The 21,455-nt window shown below is 52.0% G+C and overlaps 1 protein-coding gene and 1 long non-coding RNA gene across 3 annotated transcripts; both read right to left on the bottom strand.

Moving 5' to 3' along the window:
* Nucleotides 1–9,969: 9,969 nt before the first annotated feature.
* On the bottom strand, nt 9,970–18,378 carry LOC144614267 (uncharacterized). Of its 2 annotated transcripts, none has more exons than XR_013551898.1 (3): nt 17,969–18,378; nt 15,848–16,314; nt 9,970–10,650 (listed from the first exon to the last, which is right to left on the bottom strand). It is a non-coding gene; the product is annotated as an uncharacterized LOC144614267 (long non-coding RNA). The 2 variants fall into 2 exon arrangements; XR_013551899.1 differs by having other exon boundaries at nt 17,980–18,378.
* A 40-nt stretch (nt 18,379–18,418) lies between these two features.
* RPRML (reprimo like) lies at nt 18,419–19,083 on the bottom strand. Its single transcript, XM_060627859.3, has one exon. It carries the CDS (start codon nt 18,795–18,797, stop codon nt 18,435–18,437), a length of 363 nt encoding a protein of 120 aa, XP_060483842.2. The 5' UTR covers nt 18,798–19,083; the 3' UTR covers nt 18,419–18,434.
* Nucleotides 19,084–21,455: the final 2,372 nt, after the last annotated feature.

Raw genomic sequence — 21,455 nt, 5'->3', positions numbered from 1 at the left:
GAGCTTAAGTGATGAAATCAGACGGTCCTGGGTATGCAGCTGGGCCCCATCCCTTACTAATGGTGGGACCCCGCGCAAGTCACGTGAACCAAAGCCTCTGTTCTCTTACCTTCCAGGGGTAAATGGTGCCCATCTCACAGGCCGGCTGGGAGCCCGGGAACACTGCAGTGTATATAAAGTGCCCGCTGCACAGGCTGGGACATAGAAAGACAGTGGCTTGTCTTTGGTGCCATTAATCAGCCTTGCTGAGTCTGGGCCCTCCTTCGACGTGATGTGGTGGTGAGGCAGGGATCTGACACCCCCGAAGAAAGTACCTCCAGTTGCCCTGGTTTTGTGAATAAGTATAACATTGTGGACATGATATTGAGTTTGGTATCAGAAGACCTGAATTCAAATCCCCACTTTATTACTTACTAGTGCTCACCACCATCCCCCTTCCTCCCGCCTCCCCCCCCCCCCCCCCCACCGCCATCTCTTTCTCCGCCTCAGTATCACGTGTGAAGTAGGGATGGTAATAATGACCTTCCTCAGAATCGCAGCGAGGACAAAACGACCAGACACATGCACCAGCGAGGATGCTCCGGATGGCGGGAACCGGCAGCCCCAATTCCAACCAGCCAAGCAGTAAGAACTTGCAGAGCTGGGACAGGCTGCGAGGTTGATTGATTCAGGGCTCCGTGCCCTCGGGCATCAAGGGCAGGCTTGGGACTGTCTTGGTTCCCTGAGGACAGTGGGACTCTGGGGAAGGGATGTAAGAGAGGGGAGAGGGATGGTTAAGAGGTCAGACTGGGATTGCTGCCTGCTACAGTTCATTCATTTATTCACTCAATAAACGCTCCTTGAGCCCCCACTGTGTACCCGTCATGGGCTGGGCCCTGGAGTGCAACACGAGTTAAGGAGGCCCCACCTGCATTAGTGACCTGTTGTCGTGTAACCAGTCATCAGGACACAGGGGCTTAAAACAACAATACTCTGTTGTTACACCTCCTGGTTTCTAACGGTCTGGACTTAGGACAGGGCATGGCTGGGATGGGTCACCTCTGCTCCATGATGCTAGAGCCTCAGCCAGAAGATTCCACGGCCGGGGAGGAGAATCATCTGGAGATTCACTCCCATGTCTGGTGCTTGATGTGCGCTGCGCTCCTTACTGGGGCTGTCTACTGGAACGTCTACACAAGGCTTCCTCGCAGCCTCATGTTCCAAGAGTGAGTGGCCCGAGAGAGAGAGCCAGGTGGGAGCTGTGGCCAAAGCCAGGCTTTCTGTGGCCAAGCCTTGGAAGTCACAGGACATCTTTCTGCAGTCTCAAGCCTCCCCCCCACTCCCCCGCAGTGTGTCATCCGTCAGCCAGAGTGTGACGAAAGAGCAGGTGGGGTGGGATAAACCCATGTGTGTGGCCATCTCAGGGAAGCACAGTCGGCCACACTCCCCTTGAACAACGCGCCCATCTAGCTCACAACAGTAAAATACTCAAACTCTGTCACCATAGGTACCAGGTAGCATCTACTCGCCGGGGGAAGCAATGGCACCGAATCCCTGGATGAGTCCGATTTGACCAGGTGCAGCTTGGGAGGAAGGTCTCCGAGGGAACAGTGTGAGCAAAGGGGTGTGCCCTAGTGGGGGCAGGGCTCGGGCTTGGGCTTGAAGGCCAGGTACGGGGTATCTGAAAGCAGGTTCATTACTCTCTGCCCTGCTCCGTTCCCCACCCCTCTGCACACGAGAACGTCCTTCTGTGTGCTCAGACGCCCCTGAGCTCGGGGGCAGGATGGCCCTGAGCAGCAGAGGCTGGCAGGATGGGGGCCGCCCCGGCATCTTGCCTGTCTCAGACCCTGTGCGGCAGCCTGGGAAAGTCCTGGGCTTGTCTCTGGGGGCGGGGGTGGGGATGGGGGACGGGTACCCTGTGCCACGGCAGGTCAGTTCAGTGGGCTGACACTTGGGGCTGAGATGAAAACGTCGGGTTCCAAAGCCCAGAACAGAGGCAAAGTGGAGCTGGAAGGGGTCCCTAGGGACCACCACGGCTGACCTCAGGGAAAGTGACTTGCCAAGGATCATTCAGCCAGTTGGTAATGGTCGGTCTGGAATCAGAGTGGAGGTCACCTACTCCCGGGCCAGTGTCCCGCCATTCCTGCTGCCTGTGGGCCACCTCCCCGGGCCATCTTGGCCTGGTGCTAGTTTGTGGCCCTCAGCCCAACTACAATCCCCTGGCCTGGCACTGTCCCATATTCTCGCCAGGCACAGCTAACTCGGGTGGCAGGAGCCATACCAAAGGCTTTTCGGATTTGAGGGCCTCTCCCGAGCCCCTCAGATACTGACATGAACTGGCACACACATTGCCGGCTTGTGATGTCCCTTAGGGGACGCAGACGGCGATGGACAGAGCCCATGACCATGGCTGGAATGGTGGGTTCCAGAGCAAAACCTGGCGGTAGGTGTCATTCTCCCCGTTACCCACTGAACTATATCTCATCCATCCAGAGTCAGTTTCTATGGCAACAGCAGAGTCCTTACCCATCATTTTCATCTGTAAAGATCCACCCCAGCTGCCTGAGGCCGGGCTCCCTGCCCAGCTGCACAGCAGGCCCAGTTCCGCATCCCAGGTGTAATGGTGAATCGGCAGCCTGACAGCCGGGACCTCCTGGGAGGTGTCTGGTAACCGGCATAGCCCTTGAAAATGACCGCATAATCACTTCTTAACCGGGTTAGGAACTTGCTCCCAGTGGCCCCCTCTTGCTTCTGCGTCAGAGTCACCTCCCTCTTCTCCTCTGGAGCTTAGCATCGGAGACTTTCTCCATTCCCCTCTGCGCAGCCTCCAGAGCAACATAATGCTAATCGAGGCTGCTCCGAAGCCAGCCGCTAACCCGCTAACCCGGGGGAGAGGGGAGCCTCCAGTCTGTGCGACCCGGGTACACTCAGGGTGTGGTCCGCGCACCCCACCCGCCAGCCCTGTTCTCGGCCTCGGCGGGGTGCTTCCCCCTCTAACCACCACCACCTTGACAACCCAGCTCCAAGCCCACGCCTGCCAGGAAGTCTTCCTTTCTACACCGTTTTCCTCTGCATCCCCTCTGCATGCCTGCATTTGGTTTCTGCAACATAACTTTGTATATATTGTTTCAGGGACGGGGAGATTCCTGAACCATTTTTCCCCCCCTGTATGAAGCTATTTTTTGGTATATTTTCTGTACCAGAAAATTCTCGTAGTGGGTGGACCATGTTTATCTGCTCAGCATCCCACCTTTGGACTACAAGCCCTTAGCCCCTTTGCTGGTAACATAATCTCTTTCCTGTGTGACACCTGTTCCACGGGCTTCAGCCAGAGCTGCCTCCTCCAACAGGGGACGCACCTGAAACAGGCCTGGTCAATCCGAGGACTCTGTCCTTGTGCTTGGTTCGGGGATGACCACATGACCATGCAGAGCCAGTCAGAATCTTCCATGGTATTCTCATAGACGCTGCTGGTCCCCTGACCACTGTCCATTCTCCCTTTCGTTCTCACTAACAGAAGCATAATTTTGTTAATCTAGCAGGAAGCCCAATTAAAAATACTTGACCTCTCTCAGGGCGCCCGAGTGACCCGGTTGGTTAAGCATCCGACTTTGGCTCAGGTCATGATCTCACAGTTTGTGAGTTCAAGCCCCGAGTCAGGCCCTGGGCTAACAGCTCAGAGCCTGGGGATTCTGTGTCTACCTCTCTCTCTGCCCCTCCCCCACTTGCACACGCACGCTCGCTCGCTCTCTCTCGCAAAAATAACCATTAAATTTTTTTTTTAAATATCTCTCCAGACTTTCTTTCTGCTAGAAGTGGTCATATCACCCAGTTCTCATCCATAAGATATGGGGAGAAGTTGCTGGGTGGATCTTCTGGAAAAGGATTTCAAAAGGAACCGACCCAGCTGGTATGGCCCCCTTTAGTAGAAATCCTAAGGGATCAGTGTCTCTATGAGATGAAGACGTCTTCTGCTGGAGGTCTTTCTTCCTGCTGTGTGGAGAGGCTGCCTGAGAATGAAACCCTCCAAGAGATGGGGGCTGGAGGGCGGACAGAGAAGAAGACAGTATCAGCTAGGGCCCCGGATTGAGCCACGCCTGAAGCCTCAGAATTTCCTAATTTGGGGAGCCAATAATCCCATTTCTACGTAAGCAGATTCACATTGAATTTCAGTCTGTGTCGGTGAAGGAGCCCCAAAGGAAACTGCATAAGACCCACACCACGTCTGTGTCTCTGCTCTCCCCTCCCCAGCTACCCACAGTATGAGATGTTAGGTGCAGAGCTGGCCCACCGCGAATAGACTTTGAGCCCCTCAAATCCTTTTCTCGACCAGAGTCAAATAAGAGCTTGAAAGCACTTAATATCTGAACTAGATGATATCAGGAACAGACTCTCCAGTTTTTATGGCCGGCTCCGCCCAAGCTCACCTTGGAGGCACTGCATGGTGTGGCGTCCCTTCAGCACTCACCTCTTCCAGGAAGCCTTCCAAACCAGCCCTTGACTCCATCATCCTTCCTACCTTTCTGATTACTTCCTTTCATTAGCCCTTGGGTCCAGCTGTACTCGGTCAGATGTATCATTTGAGCAGAGCTCAGACAAGAAAAGAGGGTCTGGACCGCAACCCTGCAGAGATGGAGAGTGGAGGGAAGAGGGGGAAGTGCAGTTAGCAGGAGGGTGCGTCTCCGCCTCCAGGGAAAAACCGAAGAACAGCCCCTAAGATTAGTCCTGGATCAGCAGCCCTTACAGTATTCTAATTCAGATCCTGTCTCCTCCTGTGTAGCAATACAAACAGAAATCTTCTCCCCACATAAGGCCAGAATTCCGCCTTACAAGCTTTCTTATTTCCCCTGTTTCTTAACTGTTGTGTAATGATGGATCCTTTATTGGGAAGCTGGTCAAATCCGAGTAGGGGCTGAGGGGGCGGCCATGTGTGGACTGGCTCATGGCCCCCGTGGGTGGCAGTCAGCTATATAGCCGATAGTATCGCGGGAACAGGATGGCACCGTCCTGCTGTCTTCCAACGTGCTGCAGTGTCCTTGTACTGTCTCGCCCCCATCCCTACGCTGAAGCCTTTTAAACAAGCCAGCTCAGTAAGGAGCAGATGTACATGAAGGAGTCAGGGAGCCATTCATTCTGGAAGGACAGATAACCTGGGGAAAGGCAGTGGGAGTGAGGTGGGTGAGGCTCCCCTCGGGGAACCACTGAGAGCTGCTTACTCGCAAGGAACCACTGAGAGCTGACAGCGTAGGTGGGGAGGGGGAGGGCAGAGAGGACGTTAAGCGTCCCTTGGTTTGGTGGGAGAGGAGGGATTTGACGGGAGCCCCTGAATGCAAATTGAGTCTGTATTTGGTAGAAGAGGCAATGGGGAGACGAGGGCAGATCTTGGCTAGGAAAGAGACATGATAAAAATAGCGCTAATGATCCCATCATCTGCGTGTGGGAGGATGAGCGCTCAGGGGAAACGGAGGCGAGGTGCGAGGCCAGGGTTCCACACCGGGGATCAGTGTGCATGGTGACATTTACGGAAGCTGGATGGAGTTGAGGTCTGCGTGAGCGACCCCTCAACTTGTAGACGGGCTTTGTCTCTTGGAGGAAGGTGCTGGGAGCTCTGGCTCTGTTCCCCGTGCAGGGACTGGTGGCTTTGGAGATCGGCTGCCACCAAATGTCGCTGGATCTGGGCCCACCCCATGCAGCCCACAGAGTGCAGGTCTCCTTGTCCTCAGGTGTCCAGGACTTTCCATTGGCAGTGACTGCCCAGGGGGCCTCAGGGAGGACGGAAATGGGAAGCAGGCTGCGAAGAAGCTTTGGCCCAGGCAAACCAAACCCCTCCTTCGCAGGGCAAAGCAGAGAGGTGAAGAGCCTTTAACCTCACCATTTTGCAAGCATCCGTATCACACAACAAATGAGGGAGACGGGACACATTTGCGCAATAACTCGAGGCAGAGTCTCCATGGCAACAATTACCCAAAAATCCACCGCTGACAGCTGCAACAGCGGGAGCTAGCCAAGAAGACTCTGGGGGTGGGAGGCATGCGTGGGGCTCAGAGGACGGCTTCCTTTTATTCTTAAACTGAAGGAAGTGCTGACGGCAGGCACCGAGGCATCTCAGAGCCTAAGCCAAGAACAATTGGAAGCTGAAGCTGGAAGGAGCCTCCAAGATGAGCCACTCTGAGGCCTGAACCACCCCAGGAGGATGTGCTGGCTCCGGGGTGGCGACTGGGCCACCAGGGCATTGCCCTTCCCCCACTCACTCCTGGGGGACAGGAGTTCTCCCTGCCTCCAGTGGTCTTGGGATGGGGACATGGGAGGGACCCAACTTTCTAGGAAGCCAAAGGCTCTGGGGAGTTTGAGTTTGCCTCAAGACTGAGTCCAGTCCTTAAAAACCTCACGCTTGATTCGGGTTGGGAGAACCCAGCTCTAGCCACTCAGCCAGACCCCCACCCCGACTTGCTGTATGGCCCTTCAGCTCCCCAGACAGTGAAATGTGCCGCCGACTTTGAAGAGCTGTTCCGAGGCTGTGTAGGTAGCGTGACACGGGAACTGCTTTACCGAAGTAAAGCCCAATGCAAAGATAAGACAGGTCTGTAGGGCCGTGCAGGGCAGCCTGGCACAATTAGCTGTGGCACTCAAGGCTCTCCTCCTCAGGCAGAGACAGGTCCCAGGACAAGTGAGTCAGTGTCAAGAATGCAAGGAGGGACCTAGAGTGTGGCCGGAGAGGGATACGAGGAGGATGGTGGGAAGGTGGGGCAGTGACTTAGCAGAAGCATCGTCTGCTTCCTACCAGTAGACAGATGGACAGACTGAATGACAGAGGAAACTCAGAGGAAGACAGCAGAGCATACAACCTCCAATGTTTACATTTTTCAATTTTTAATCAATTAAAAAAAATTTTTTTAAAGAAGTTTGGCTCAAAGGGAACAGTATTCTGCTCTCTTTTTAGAAAAAGCCGAATCCACCCCCCCCCACACCCCCACCTCTTTTCTACATTTCTTTCCCCGTGCTCCAGAGTCGTTGACTATTTTTCAGCCTCTGTAGCTCAGGCTGCATGAAAAACTCTAGAGAAAGGAGAGGTTTTTCATCATCTCCTTTAGAAAAGAGGCAATTTGTCTATCTTTAGAACAAATGGAAAGACTCTGCTGGGTCTCACCTGCATTTGGAAGTGAAACTTTGTGACCAACTCCTGTGCGTGGCAAACCCCTTCCGGTGAGTTTGGTGAGAAGGGATTAAGCTAGAGCATCTCGAGCACTTTTCCTGTTCCAGCCTCCCCCCTGTGCCATCCCACCCTCCACCCCAAACCTTTTCCCTTCCCTTTTTCTCCCCCTAACCATGGAAAGTCCTCCCAGCCCTGGATGTCCTCAGAAGCCATTGTTTTCCACTCTCCCTTCTGAACTGAGCAGGGAAGAGAGAGATACAGGAGTGAGGCCACATCAAGAAGACTGGCTGCGTCCTCAGGCAGGAGCCCCCAGGGCAGGATGCAGAGGGATCGCTATGGTCCAGGCTTCGGAAGAGTCCAGAAGCTCAGCTGGGTCAGGACACTCAAAAGAGGCCAGCCTCTTAGGACTGACCAAACTCAGTGATGAACCACCAGAAAGCCGCTTCCTAAATTCGGAACGGAAGGAATGAAGGATGTCTGTTCAGTCACTTAGGCTACACATGCTCACTGTTCTGGGGACACATGGCCGGGTGTCAGGAGACTGACGAAGCCAACACGGAGATGGGAAGATCACTTGAAGGACAGAAACCAGAGCAAGGAGGCCGCAGTCCTGAGGGCTGCAGTATGCAGTCACCTCCTCAGTGGCCCAGAAAGCTTGGCTCTCCCTTTCATTCATTCCTTCACTCATTCAGCAGATATTTGTGGCATATCTACTATGCAGGTCCTACCTAGGGACGGCGGACACAGTAGCGGGAGGGAAAAAGGCAGGTGTGGAACTGTGCGCGGGACACTGTTAAGAGAATGCAGAGACAAGCCACGGATTGGGAGGAAATATTTGCAAATCACGTATCTGCCAAAGGACTATAACTATCGTATGTAATGGATTCTCAAAACTCAGCAATGAGAAAACAACCCCACTTAAAAAATGAGCAGGGGCACTTGGATGGCTCAATTGAGTGTCCCACTCCAGCTCAGGTCACGATCTCACGGTTCATGAGTTCGAGCCCCACATCGGGCTCGCCGCTGCCAGTGCAGAGTCTGCTTCAAATCCTCTGTCCTTCTCTCTCTCTCTCTCTGACCCTCCCCTACTCATGCTCAGTCTCTCAAATAGGAATAAACATTTATTTTTTAAAAATGAGCAAAAGACACTTCACCAGGGAAGAGATACAGATGGTAAAGAAACTCCTGAAAAGCTGTTCAACATCATCATTCACTAGGAAATACAAATTGAACCCACAATGAGATACCATTACCCACGTGGAAAGGCACACATACAAATGACACACACACACACACACACACACACACACACACACACACCTGACAATACCAACTACTAGTGAGGGTATGGAGTCACTAGAACACCCATACATTGCTGACAGGAATGCAAAACGTAATCGCTGCCGTGGAAAACAGTTCGGCAGTATTTTTATAGAGCTAATCATACACTTTCCGTGTGACTCAACAAAGCTCCTCCAAGGTATTTTCCAAAGAGAAATTAAGACTCTTGTTTGCACGTACACACAAAAACCGTGTGTGAATATTCATGTTGGCTTTATTCGTAGTCACCAAAAACTGATTCAGCCCATATGTCCTTCAGCCGAAGACAGACGAAAATAAAAATTAAATGAAAAAAAAAGAACGGTGATACATCCATATGACGGAATGCCGCTCAGCAACAAAAAGGAATGAACGGTCGACACTTGCAGCAACCTGGATGTATTAGGCTAAGTGCAAGGAGCCAGACTGAAAAGGCTACATGTTGTATGATCCCACTTATCTGATATTCTGGAAAAGAAAAACCACAGGGACGAAGAACAAATCAGTACTTGTCACAGGCTAAGGGAAGGAAGGGGATTTGACTACAGAGTGGGAGCATGAAGAAGCTTGTTTGGTAGAACTGTATCTTGATTATGTTGCTGATTACACAACCCTGAACATTTGTTCAAGACTCATACTACTGTCCATATCCCCCCCCAAAAAAAGTGAATTGTACTGAATGTAAATTTAAAAATAAAACATACAGGGGCACCTGGGTGGCTCAGTTGGGTTGAGCCTCGGATTCTTGATCTCAGCTCAGGTCTTGATCTCAGGGTCGTGAGTTCAAGCCCTGCACTGGGCTCCATGCTGGGCATGAAGTCTGCCTAAAAATAAATTACTTAAAATAAATTTAAAAACTAAATAAAAATTTAAATAATAATAATAAATAAGTAAATATATTTATAGGGGCTCCTGGGTGGCTCAGTCAGTTAAGCGTCTGACTCTTGACTTTGGCTCAGGTAATGATCTCATGGTTCGTGAGTTCAAGCCCCACGTCAGGCTGTGTGCTGTCAGCACAGAGCCTGCTTGGGATTCTCTCTCTTCCTCTGTCTCTCCCTCTGTCCCTCCTTCTGTCCCCTCCTCTGTCTCTCTCTCCCCTCCTCCCCTGCTGGCTCGCTCTCTCTCTCTAATAAATGAATTTTAAAAACATGAAAATATACCAGTAAAAATATTCTATTTTTAAAATCCAGCTGTATTGTATGTGCCTCACATATCGACAGGGAAAACTTGCAAGGAAAAGGTTTTCAAAAAGATACACGAAGAAAATATTAACCAAAATAAAGCTGGTATAGAAATATTAATACCCACAAAAGGTACAGCTTCCATTTAATACTTAGTATGCAGAGTCCTGTCCGAGGCCTCTGGGGGGATATGGGAGAAAAAAACTTGATACCCATTCCAGGGGACTATAGTTCGGGAGGTGTCCACATGACTCTAAATTATATGGGCAACAAATAATTTTTAGTAATTCTGTGCAAACCCAGAAAGAAGTGGTACTTCTAAAGAAGAGACAAGGGAGTGAAGAATTCTTGGAATTCTGATTGTAAAAATCATTTATTGATCAATGTAGCCATTTGTTTCCAAAGACACCTGCCAGTGAACCATGCCTCCAGTATTCATGGCCTTGCATAGTCTGTCCTCCCACAATGCATCTGGACTGGCTCTGTGAGTCATATTAATAAATATGATGTGGCAGAGAAGAAAATACCCCAATTCTGAGCCTAAGCCTTATGAAGGCTTGGCAACTGTCCTTCTGAGCTTTGGGGACAAAAGCTGGGCACTAGACAGATGACCTCTAGATGGCTGCAGTTCTTGATGACAGAAGATCTGCCCAGCTGGCCGACAGTCTCCCAGTCAACCCACAGAACCATGAAGACATAATAAAGTGGTTATTGTTTCAAAGCTCAAATTTTTGGAGCTAGTTAGTTATAGATAGATAACCAAAACAATCACTTCTGAGGTGTGCCAGACATCGTGTTTGCTAATCATTTTCATAAATGATGTTATTTAATCCGTTCAACAAATACTTAGAGATATGTGTCATTAACCCCCATTTTACAAATGAAGAAACTGAAGTTTGGAAAGAATGTCTTACAACTAAGAATGAGCAGAAGCAGGGCTTGAATCCAGGGCCCTTCTTGATGTGGACTCGACATTCCCAACCATCACATTACATGGCCAAGTGGGGAAGTCGAAGGCTGAAAAACACAAAACATTTTGGAGTGAATCACGATGTCTCCCCTAGTGTGAGCTCTTTATTTATTTATTTATTTATTTACTTATTTACTTACTTAATTATTAAAAAAAAATTTTAATGTTTATTTTTGAGAGAGACAGAGACAGAATGCAAGTGGGTTAGGGGCAGAGAGAGAGAGAGGGAGACACAGAATCTGAAGCAGGCTCCAGACTCTGAGCTGTCAGCACAGAGTCCAATGCGGGGCTCAAACCCACGAGCTGTGAGATCATGACCTGAGCCAAAGTTGGACGCTCAACCGACTGAGCCACCCAGGTGCCCCTAGTGTGAGCTCCTTTTAAGCTTTCCCCTCATTGTCTTTTTCATCCTGGACTACTGAGAAGTGAAGAAGATTCTGGAAAGATGATCAATAAGTAGGCGGATGGTATAAATTGGAGATTTTATTATAGTTTTGACACATTTCATAACAAGGACTAATCATCATCCTCGGCGTTCAGTTGTCATTTGAGAAAATGTAAACGCCACATCTGCTCACTGCCTGCCTTTTCTTCCAGACAAAAGAACACATGTTCCTAACAAGGGAGTGTATTTTCTTCCTCACCCTCAGTCACCACTAGAGAAGCCTGAACTTTGAGACAGGTGAGGAATGACCTCTTCTTTATAGGCTCTCCTCTCCCCCACAGCCCAGGCAAGCTTCCAGAACCACTCTGGGCCCTCCAGGTTTTAGAGATCATCTTGGTCCCCACCTCAGGTTCATAGATGAGAAAACAAAGGTCCAAACAAGGAGGTGTGGCTTCATCAAAAATATACTGAGAGCTGGCTGTGGCAGGGTCAGGCTAGGACCACATCTCCAGGTTCCTTTTCCAGTGCTCTCTGAAGCCCAAGACCCTCTGGAGTCTCCTCTCTAGCTGCAAGCAAGCCCTAGACTCCTGATGGAGGTGACCTGAGTCTAGAAGTCTGGAAGAGTGCTGAGAACAGCCAGCTCTTTTGAGCCCAAGACCTCAGCAGCCAAATGTTCAGCACCATAGACAGCTCCACCAGGCTATTTACTTGGGAAGCTCTTTGCCCTATGAGGAAGTGTCAAGGGAGAGAAAGAGAAAATTATTGGAATGATTTTGGAGAGAATCTAGTCCACCTCCCTCACTTCGCACGGGAGGAAACCCAGGAAATGATTAGTCCAAGATCACACGGCAAGTCAGTACGAAGCTAGAGAGGAGGCCCAGTAGCCCATCTCACACCTCTTCAGGGCCCACATGACTTACTAGTGGCACAGCCAGAGCTTGAATCAAGGTCTCCAAAATCTACATCTCTTGTCTTTGGGGATGGCAAGGAACGAAAAGAAAAAAAGAAGTAAAAAGAAACTGAAAGAGCACCCGGCCCTGATGGGAAGGCCTGTGATTTGGCCTCTAACTTCAAGTCCTGGACAGGAGCTTCCTACTTCCCTAAGGTGATGTGGCCTTTTAGAAACAATCTAGTTACCACGGCAACCTCATCCCAGGTTTCATCTCCATGGCAATTCACTTTTTTCACCCGTCTGGTAAGTCCACATGTGATTGCCCATATGTACATTGCAGAAAAATTAATATACGATCACATTTTTAGAAGTGCAATATCTCATTATCCCAGGCTGCAATCAGGAACATAAGGCAGGATCCAGGGTAGACAGAGTCTGTGGCATCAAAGACCCAGAGCAGTCTTTGGGGGCCTCTCAGCCTTCTCACTACCATCGCGAACCTTTCCTCATCTTTCCAGATCAGCACACCTTAAGCTCGCCCTGGGTATAAAAAAGTTCTCCCTTTCCGTATCCTCCCTGGTGTCCTGCCCATGACACAACCTCAGAGTGGCCTGGGACAGGAAGGAGGCTGATCCTTCTGACCGCAACCTCTGCGGGACCCAGGAAGGCCTCCTCCTGCTTGCTTTGGCCCTGCATCTCAGTTGAGGGCATCCCTGTTTCCGCCTTTTGTGACAGACCACGTTGCATGCCTGAACTGCGGACTGTGGGCACCTTCTTCAATACGACCTAATCGGCCAACTACTGTTTAGGAAGTCGCCATCATTTCTAGTCCACTGAGGGCACCCTTCCTATTTTCCAGCAACGCTATGGATTTTCTTTACTGTCAGTCCTGATGTTCGTAATGATGTAGAGCCGGCTGGAGTATTCTGTCTACCATTTCGACCTAACCCTCTCCTTCTCTCTCTACTTTATTTTTTATAATAACAGTTTTCGCCGTATGGCCTGTCAAATGATGGTGCTGGGTTGTTTCTCTCGCCCTCATCTTCTTCATCATCCGTAATAGTCCCTTTCATGCACGGGCGTTGCCCTCACATGTGCAGCGGAGAAAAGGGAGAAGTGCTCACAAAAATATTCCTGCAACATCCCAAACAACAAAACAGAAAAATCAAGGCATGCTCTCATTTCCAAAGCTCGATGAAAATTATGAAATGTACCAGTTATTCACCTTCCAAATACCTTTTGAGCTCAGATAGACCTGAATCTGATTCTACCAATGATTAGCTGTGGTCTTAAATGAGTGATCTAAGCAATCTGAGCCTTGCTTTCTCAAAGATGACAGCAATATCTGCCCTGCAGAGATTATTAGATATGGGCTATAGAAAAATCAGAAGGGATTATGAGATAAAATAGGAAAACTGCTTCACACCATTTCTGGCATGTGAAAGATCTTCTCTAAATGGCAAGTATGCTTATTAGCACCTAAAAGGGGAATCATTCCCGTGAAAATTTTATTTGTCTCTGACTAAGGAGAACGCCCACCCTTCTCCTCGTGTTTGATTTGATCACATATCCTTGGTTCCTATGATGAGTGCGGCCCCTTGAAAGCAGGGGGCTGTGTCCTCAGCTCAACAAAGGTTTGTGATATTCCTAAACTAAATAAGGCACCATGGCGAGTGCTGTAGAAAATACATACACAGGGAAAAAAGCTCTGGTCCTCAGGGACAATGCAGTGAAGGAGACAGACATGAACACCAGAGTCCATAACGCAAGGCAGAGAGAGGCCCATGCCATCCACCTTGGCAGTGTGCCTGGTGGTCAGGAGTGGGAGCTCAGAAATCAGTCTGCCTGAATTCGGGATCCCAGCTCCACTTACTGGTGGTACAACCTCAGACTAGTCTCTTACCCTGAGGCTGGGCCTCAGTTTCCTCAAATGTAAAATGAGGATGCTACTAGAAGCCACCTCTTAGGACAGTTAATATATGAACAGAACACATAGAAGGGCTCAGTAAACATTACTGTTATGTAGATATACGAAGATATGTGATAGAAGCGATCAAAATTCTGTTTCATGGATGAGGCTGCACTTGAGCTTGACCTTTTGGAGAATGAGCAGTTATAAGAGACAACGGAGGGGAAGAAAAGCTTTTGAGGGAAGCAGAGCACCGGGAGCCGCGGAGTGTGAACTCCGCCGTAGCATCTTCAGAGTGGAGACTGGGGGCCAGGTCACCGGAGCCGAGAGAGAAATGCCGTGAAAGGGGCTGGCACAGAGGTTTAGGACAGCCCTTGCGAGGTCAACCAGCACCAGCATGATACTCGCAACCAGTTATCCAACACCTCCCGTGGGCAGAGCACCGCGCCCAGCTCAGCCATCGTTGTCTCCTGGAATTTTCTCAACAAACACAGGAAGCAGGCTTTATGATCCCAATTTGACAGATGAACAGTGTGACTCAGAACACTTCATTAACTTGCTGCTGGTTCTGTAAAGCCTAAACTCATTCCCCTCCCTTCGCCTGCTCCCCGACACCAGCGCCCCTGCACGGATGGTCACACGGGTCTTCAGGACACAGGTGGCAAGCAGGGACTACATAAGACCGAAACACCAAGGGCTTTCTCTTGGGATCAGCGCCACCTGACGGGTCACTGAACAAGGAAGGGCCTCCTGATTCTGAAGCCTGTTTCCACCCGCAGATGTTCTGCTGCTGTTGGTCTGGGGGGTGCGATATGAGCAGCAGGGCTTTGAAAGCTCAGCCGGGTAATTCTCACGAGCTGTCAAGTTGGAAATCATGGGTCCAAGGGGAGGGCTTGCACCAAAAGCATTGCTGCTGACGCCTGGCCCTTGCTGTGGCTCTCCAGACCTGCTCCAATGGCTCTGTACTGGGCCTCTCCTGCAGCAGGGAGCGGGGCCATGGTGCAGGCCTCCACGGCTGGGCCTCCCTTCAGCCCTCCACTGCTCTGGGTCCCTCTTCCTGTCCCAAGTCTTTCCTCCTCATTGCCCTTCCCAGGTCCCCAGAGCCTTCTTATGGCCCAAACTTCCCCTTCCCCATGAGGGACCAATCTGGCTGCCCTCCTGGAAAGGACTCAAGACCCCCAAATTGATCCCATTTCCCTCCTTGATCCTGGCCAGAGCACCACCCTCATTTTCCCCTCTGTGGGGCCCACACAGAGCAAGGCAGGGAGACTGGCTGGTTTCAGCAGGAGGGACTGATGGCATTTCTTTCCCTCCCTCTCCCGTTCCACAGTAGGGGTGAAGCTTTGGGAAGCAGAGAGAGGGGTAGAGCCCAGGGCCCGGTTTTGAGGAAAGGTCGCCCTTCCAGGGAGGCCTGGGCCTGGTGTGGTGGAAACCAGACAGCAGAGTCCACGTGGGGAGGGGAGGAAGCCCCCTCGAGGCTGGTAACTGCTTTTTCTTCGAAGCCCAGCCATAATCACCCTCAATGTTGTTACGGTAACAGGACCTGGAACAGGAAAGGAACCCCAGCAAGAAGGTGAGGGTTGCAGGTAAGATCCCTGGAAGCCTTGCTGAACTTCACCTTTGGAGCGCATGTCTGTCAGCCTGGCCCAGCTCAGCAGGAAACCAGCAGTTTGCACAGCATGACCCGCAGTGATGGAGGCTGTCCCCTGCCTGGGTGGCTGTGGCGTCAACATCCGGGTCCCATGTCCTGGGCTTTCTGCCCAAGCTTTCCCCTGCCAGACAGGCCCCAGGAGAAACGCAGGTTCACAGCCAGCCTGCAAGCTCCCATCAGAACCCTGTACCCCCAAATAGATTTCGTCTAAATAGATTTGCTGGTACCCGCCCCCCCAAAATAGAGGTCATCATCAGTAAAAGGTAAAGGGGGAATAATGCTAGTATCTGCCCCAAAGGGTTGGTATGAGGATGAATTTAGATAATGCCCTTAAAGTGAGCAGCATAAATAAATAAATAAATAAATAAATAAATAAATGAATAAATAAATAAATAAATGTAGGTTACCATCGTCGTAATCTGGTTTGTGGAATACAGCGCCCTTTTGGGTGCAAAGGAAGATTCAAGGCTCTGGTGTCCGAGGGTGTCTCTGCGTCAGAAGCTGTCCATTGGCCTGCCCGGCTGGGCCAGCCTAGGTGTGGATAGCTCCAGGGGTACCAGTCCCCCGGTGATGTGGTCTTTGACTCCTCCATGATGGTAGGACACACGTAAAGCCAGACGATCGTCTTATAGGAGCTGGTTTCCTGACTCTTGCTTATTTTTTTTTTCCTCAGCATTCCAGAGTGTTCCCCATGGATTAAACTCTCCATTTCTACGCACTGGAGTTACAGATTCCTCTGAGTTTGGAGGCATATGGCGGCAAGAGTAAGCAGGTGCTTCCTCAGGGCACTTCCCCAGTGGCCATGCCAGAGGCCTAGATGCTTGCCTGGCCTCTGGAGTTCAGGGATCTGGACATCCCGCATATCCCTCGTGACCTTGAGTAACAAGAGAGAATCATGAGCTGCACTCAAGGGATGCTATTCAGAAATCCTTCTAAAGTCCTTTGTATAAAATGTGTGTGTGCACGTGCACACATACCTTTTGCCCCAAATTGGAATGCTGGACGTGGGCTATTTTTGTGGGTACCCACAACCATCACGCTTCCTTCTTTCCCTCTGAAACCCCCCTTAATGCTCAAGGCTGCTCTTGGTCTGCTGCTGAGTCGGGGTCTGGGGAGGTTCAGGGAGGGTGACTCCCGGCAGCCAGCCGAGCACGGCTGTGCCAAGTGGGCTCCAACAAACAAGTGGGAAAGTGAGTAGGTGTTGTGATGTGAGCCCTCCCTCCTGTCCTCCATTCCAGGGGCCATCTTGCTAGTGAGAGCACCCGACCCCAGAAATTGCATCCCTTGGGACACCCGGCGGGGGCAGGGGGGGCTCAGTCTGGTTGAACATCCAACTCTGGATTTCCACTCAGGTCACGATCCCAGGGTCATGGGATCAAGCCCCGCGTTGAGCTCTGTGCTGAGCATGGAGCCTACTTAAGATTCTTGGGGCGCCTGGGTGGCTCAGTCGGTTAGGCGTCTGACTTCAGCTCAGGTCACGATCTCGCGGTCTGTGAGTTCGAGCCCCGCGTCGGGCTCTGGGCTGATGGCTCAGAGCCTGGAGCCTGCTTCCAATTCTGTGTCTCCCTCTCTCTCTGCCCCTCCCCCGTTCATGCTCTGTCTCTCTCTGTCTCAAAAATAAATAAACATTAAAAAAAAAAGAAAAAAAAAAGATTCTCTCTCTCTGGGCTGGCATGTCACCTCCCCCACCCTTTAGGTACAGGTGTGACCTTGAGCCCCTTGCCTAACCTCCTTGGGCCTCAGATTCACCACCAGTGAAAGGTAAAGTAGGGATAATGCTAATATCTGCCTCAAAGGATTGTTATGAGGACGAAATTGAATAATGCCCAGTTTTAGCCCTTCCCCAGATCAGACGCTTGCAGACGGTGGAGCCACGCACTCGCCCTTGGCCGATGAGTGGCATCTTTCTAGCCCGTTAACACCGCTTTACTCTAATTCTGCATCTCCAAGAGGTGCCTGGGTTCTGGGCAACGGGGTATCTCAAAATGGGGGACTGAAAATTCCCTGAATACAGCTGCATATGGAGGTCATTTTCTGCATTTTAAATGTCCTGGGTCCTCCGCGCCACAAAGCCCTCCCTCCCCCCCCCCCCCTCCCCCGGCAGCAAGGGCATTTCTTCCCACTACTCCTGCTCCACACTACAAGGACGGTGTCCAAGCAAGCCCTTAGATGGGGCTTTGGCCTTGTAATTTACCTAGATCTAGCGCCCCACCAACCCCCCGATTAACTTTTTATTCACTGTTCTGATATATTAATTTTGCTTTTCTTCCCTTTTGCAGGTAAGTCACTGATTTTTCTTTTTTTTTTCCCCTCACGGAATAGATTCCAATTTCCCAAAGATTTCAATAATCTCCCCAGCTGTCTGGCCACCCCGCAGGACCTGCCCATTCCCCTCCAGGACTACGGCCTCCTGGCCTCCTCCAAGTGGGGTCTCAAGAGCCCCCCACCTACCCCCCACGGCTCCGCAGTCAGGCGGCCAACCCGCCTGTGAGGTACACAGCGCACCCACCCCGCCCCAGCCAACACACCTTACACTTACACACACACTCCGTGAAGAGTTGCGAATGGGAAGCCGCCGGAAGCCCGACGGCAGCAGGTTTATTACCACGGTTCTTTTCAAATGCAAAATCCGGCCCACGAGCTCAGGGATTCGGATTCCTCAACTTGCCCGACCCCGCAACTCACCAGCACGCGGACGCGTCTACGTACGCACAAAACTCCCCCGCACGTGACCTCAGCCCCACGCAGCCTCCCACGACCTCTCCCACCCCGCCACGCTGAGGCGCACACTGGACCGAGCCGGGTGTGGAAGTCCCTTCCCGCGCCACCGCCTCGAGTCTCACGGTGTCCCCGGGCCGGGGCGCCCCGAGGCCCGTCGCTGTTCCTCGGGCGGGCCTCCAGGCGGCGGCGGCAGAGCCCGGGAGGGGCACGAGGGTCCCGGTCTCCCTTCTCGTCCGCTTGCGGCCGGGCTGGCGGGGACGGGCCGAGGCGGCCTCAGTACAGCCCCAGGATGGCGGCGCCCACGTCCCTGGAGGGCCGGCGCTCCTCCACCAGAAAGTTGATCATACTCTCCGACTTGATGAGCAGGTTGCAGCCCAGGAAGAACACGCCGAAGACCACGGTGAGCGACAGCACGCAGAGCACAGCGATCTGCGCCACGCGCGACACCCACAGGCTGCGCTCGTCGGGCGTCAGCCCCGCGGGGACCCCGTCGGTGGCGGCCAGCGGCGCGCCCCCGGGGCAGCAGCCCAGCCACGTGCCCAGCCCGTGGCTGCGGTTCCCCAGGGTGGCCCCGCCGCCGCCGCCCAAGCCGCCCGCCGCCTCCAGGCCGCTGTGGTTCAGGAAGGTCGCGTTCATCGCGGCTCGGCGCCCGGGGTCTCGGCGCGCCGGCCGGGGCGCGCGGGGAGGCTGGCCGGCGCCCGCGCTCCCGGAGATGCTGGGGTCCAGCCGCGGGCGGGGAGAGGGGAAGGCGGGAGGCCGCCCGCGCGCCGGCACCCCTCGGGCCCTCTGGCCCTGGGCACCGGGCGGGAAGCGGCGGCCCGAAGGAACGAGCAACAGGCTGCGCGGGAGCTGGAGCCGGAGAGCCGAGCGCGGGTCGCGGTTGCCTGCTGCGCGGCTCGCCGGCCCCGCCGCCCCTCCCCTAGCAACGGCCCCGCCCCCTCCCGCCTCCTTCCTGCTCCCCCCCGCCTCGCGGCGCCCCCCCCCCCCCCCCCCGGAGTCCTCTGGGTCCGAGAAGCGGGCAGCCCCGCCCCGGGGGCAGTGGCGGAGGGTTTCGGGCTGGGAAATCTCCCCGAGGCGCCCATTCCGGGAATCGGTGCTCGTGGCCGTTCATCTCCTCCTGAAGTCGGCCCTTAATTTCTGCTCCGCTCTTTGGCTCCCAGTAAACCTTCCTGGACATCAGAGAATTAGCTCTCACCCCCGGCGTTGGCTGCCCTCTCCTCTCTCCCTTCTCCATTGGGGCGGTGGCGCTGGGTCCGAGCGGTCCCGCCACGCCCCTACCCACTCCTCGCTGCTGTCCCCAGGCTGAAAGCTGTGGCTGCGGGGCGTGCTGTCTTCGTCCTTCCCACCCCACCCCCATCCTGCCCCATTTGATTTTTTGTTTTTAATTCAAAAAGAAGTTATTGAGGTCTCCCCCCCCCCCCCCGGTTCCTTTTGGCAAAAAACGCACCATTGCAAACTAGAAAGTATGGATTAGCAAAATGAAAAAAAATCGAAAACCTCAAAATCCTACCCCCCAGAGTGTCGACGTTACCACCTTGGTACAAAATCTGGGCTTTTTTTCTTTGCGAGTCTCCATACATTTATTCAAATAGAGATGCATTGTTTTGCCATTTAATTGTGTATCTTTTCGTAGTGATAAATATTCGTCTACAACAGTGGTTCTGAATATTCTGGAGGACTTATTATGTCGGGGTTGGGAGCCCCAGAATGTGCATTACTAATACGCTCACAGGTGATGTTCATGCTGCTTCCGGGTCCTGCTTTGAGAACTACTGATCTGTAATACAATTTTTAGTGAAGGAATGGTGTTTCAAGGGTAGAGACTACTACCATGTATTTAAGGAAGATGTTTATTTTTGGATATTTTAGTTGGCCCCCTTTTTTTGCATCAGAACCAATATTACCATAAAGAGCCTGTATCAAAGTGTATGCAAAAACTATTTTTTTCCTGATTTTTTGAACAATGGACCCACAGAATCCAAAGATTACATCCTACCAAATTGCTCTGCAGAAATGAACCAGTTTACACTGCAGCCCTATGGGGAAGGCGGGGGGCATTGCCCCCGATCCTGGTTATTGTCATTATTTTCATAATCTTTGCCTGTGTTTATGGGATGTGGGATGGTTTCTCATCCTTGTATAATTTGCATTCTTTGAGCTGTGGAGAAGGAAGGAAAGCATCTAGGAGTCTTTGAGTCCAGGCAGAAGATCCTATGGGAGGCTTAGATTCCGCTGGTGGTGGCGGAGGGAAAGACCTGAGGATGGAAAGGGCTTGGCAAGTGGGTGTGAGGGTACCCAGGATGTCCTCAGCATGGAGTATCTCAAAGCCACCGCTCCACCATTAGAACTAATTCACGTGTGTGTGTGTGTGTGTGTGTGTGTGTGTGTATCTCCTGGGAAGCTATTAAGTTTCTCATTTTAAACATGAAGAAGGGTGCCTGGGTAGCTCAGTCGGTTACGCATCAGACTCTCGGTTTGGGCTTGGGTCACGGTCTCGTGGTTTGCTGAGTCTGAGCCCCACGTCCGGCTCTGTGCTGGCAGTGCAGAACCTTCTTGGGATGCTCTCTCTTCTCCTTCTCTCTCTGCCTCTCCCCCCACTCACAGTCTCTGCCTCTCTCCAAATAAATAAACTTTAAAAAACATTTAAAGATGAAGAAACTGACACACGTAAATACACACACAGAGACACCCAGGAGAGATTGACGGATAGACCTGGCTCACTTTCCTCCATCCTGGAAAAGCCGCTTGGGACAAGGGCACTCACAATTTTCTGGGCAGGAGTCTCCCTGCCCTGACTACCCCCCAGAGCCAGGATAGAACAGGGAGACAGCAGGTTCCTGATGAGATATTTTGTTCCCTGCTTTTGACCAGTTGGATTTCTTTAGAGAAATGCTTGGTTATGTCCTTTGTCCATCGTTCTCCTGAGACCAACCCCCGACCTTGAATAATATACTCTGGACGTGGAGCCCATATTCTTGACTCCATCCGGCTGAGGTCAGGCTGCCTGTGGCACAGAAAGCAGGGGCGGGAGGAGTAAAGGTGGGGTCTAGGGGCCTGCGTACTCCAGCAGGAGGCTGTGAGGAGACAGATGGCTGACCTTCCCTTTATTAAGCACCTACTATACGCTCAGTGCATTAAATATATTACCTCACTGTTAACCAGCCCTTGGTTCCACTGGACTGTCCTCTTGACATGAGAAAACAGAGGCTCAGAGTGGTTAATTGGCTTATTGAAGATCACACAGCTAGTTAAGCATCAGAGCCAGAATTTGAGCCCAGCCCTGTCCTGTTCCAA

The sequence above is a fragment of the Panthera onca genome (genome assembly GCF_046562875.1).
Source record: "Panthera onca isolate mPanOnc1 chromosome E1 unlocalized genomic scaffold, mPanOnc1 haplotype 2 h2.Chr16_ul_2, whole genome shotgun sequence".
NCBI classification, from domain to species: Eukaryota; Metazoa; Chordata; class Mammalia; order Carnivora; family Felidae; genus Panthera; species Panthera onca.
This window is presented reverse-complemented; position numbering and strand designations above follow the sequence as displayed.

What these genes read in the sequence shown, in the direction of transcription:
- RPRML (XM_060627859.3), bottom strand. Translation starts at nt 18,797, where the DNA reads ATGAACGCGACCTTCCTGAACCACAGCGGCCTGGAGGCGGCGGGCGGC.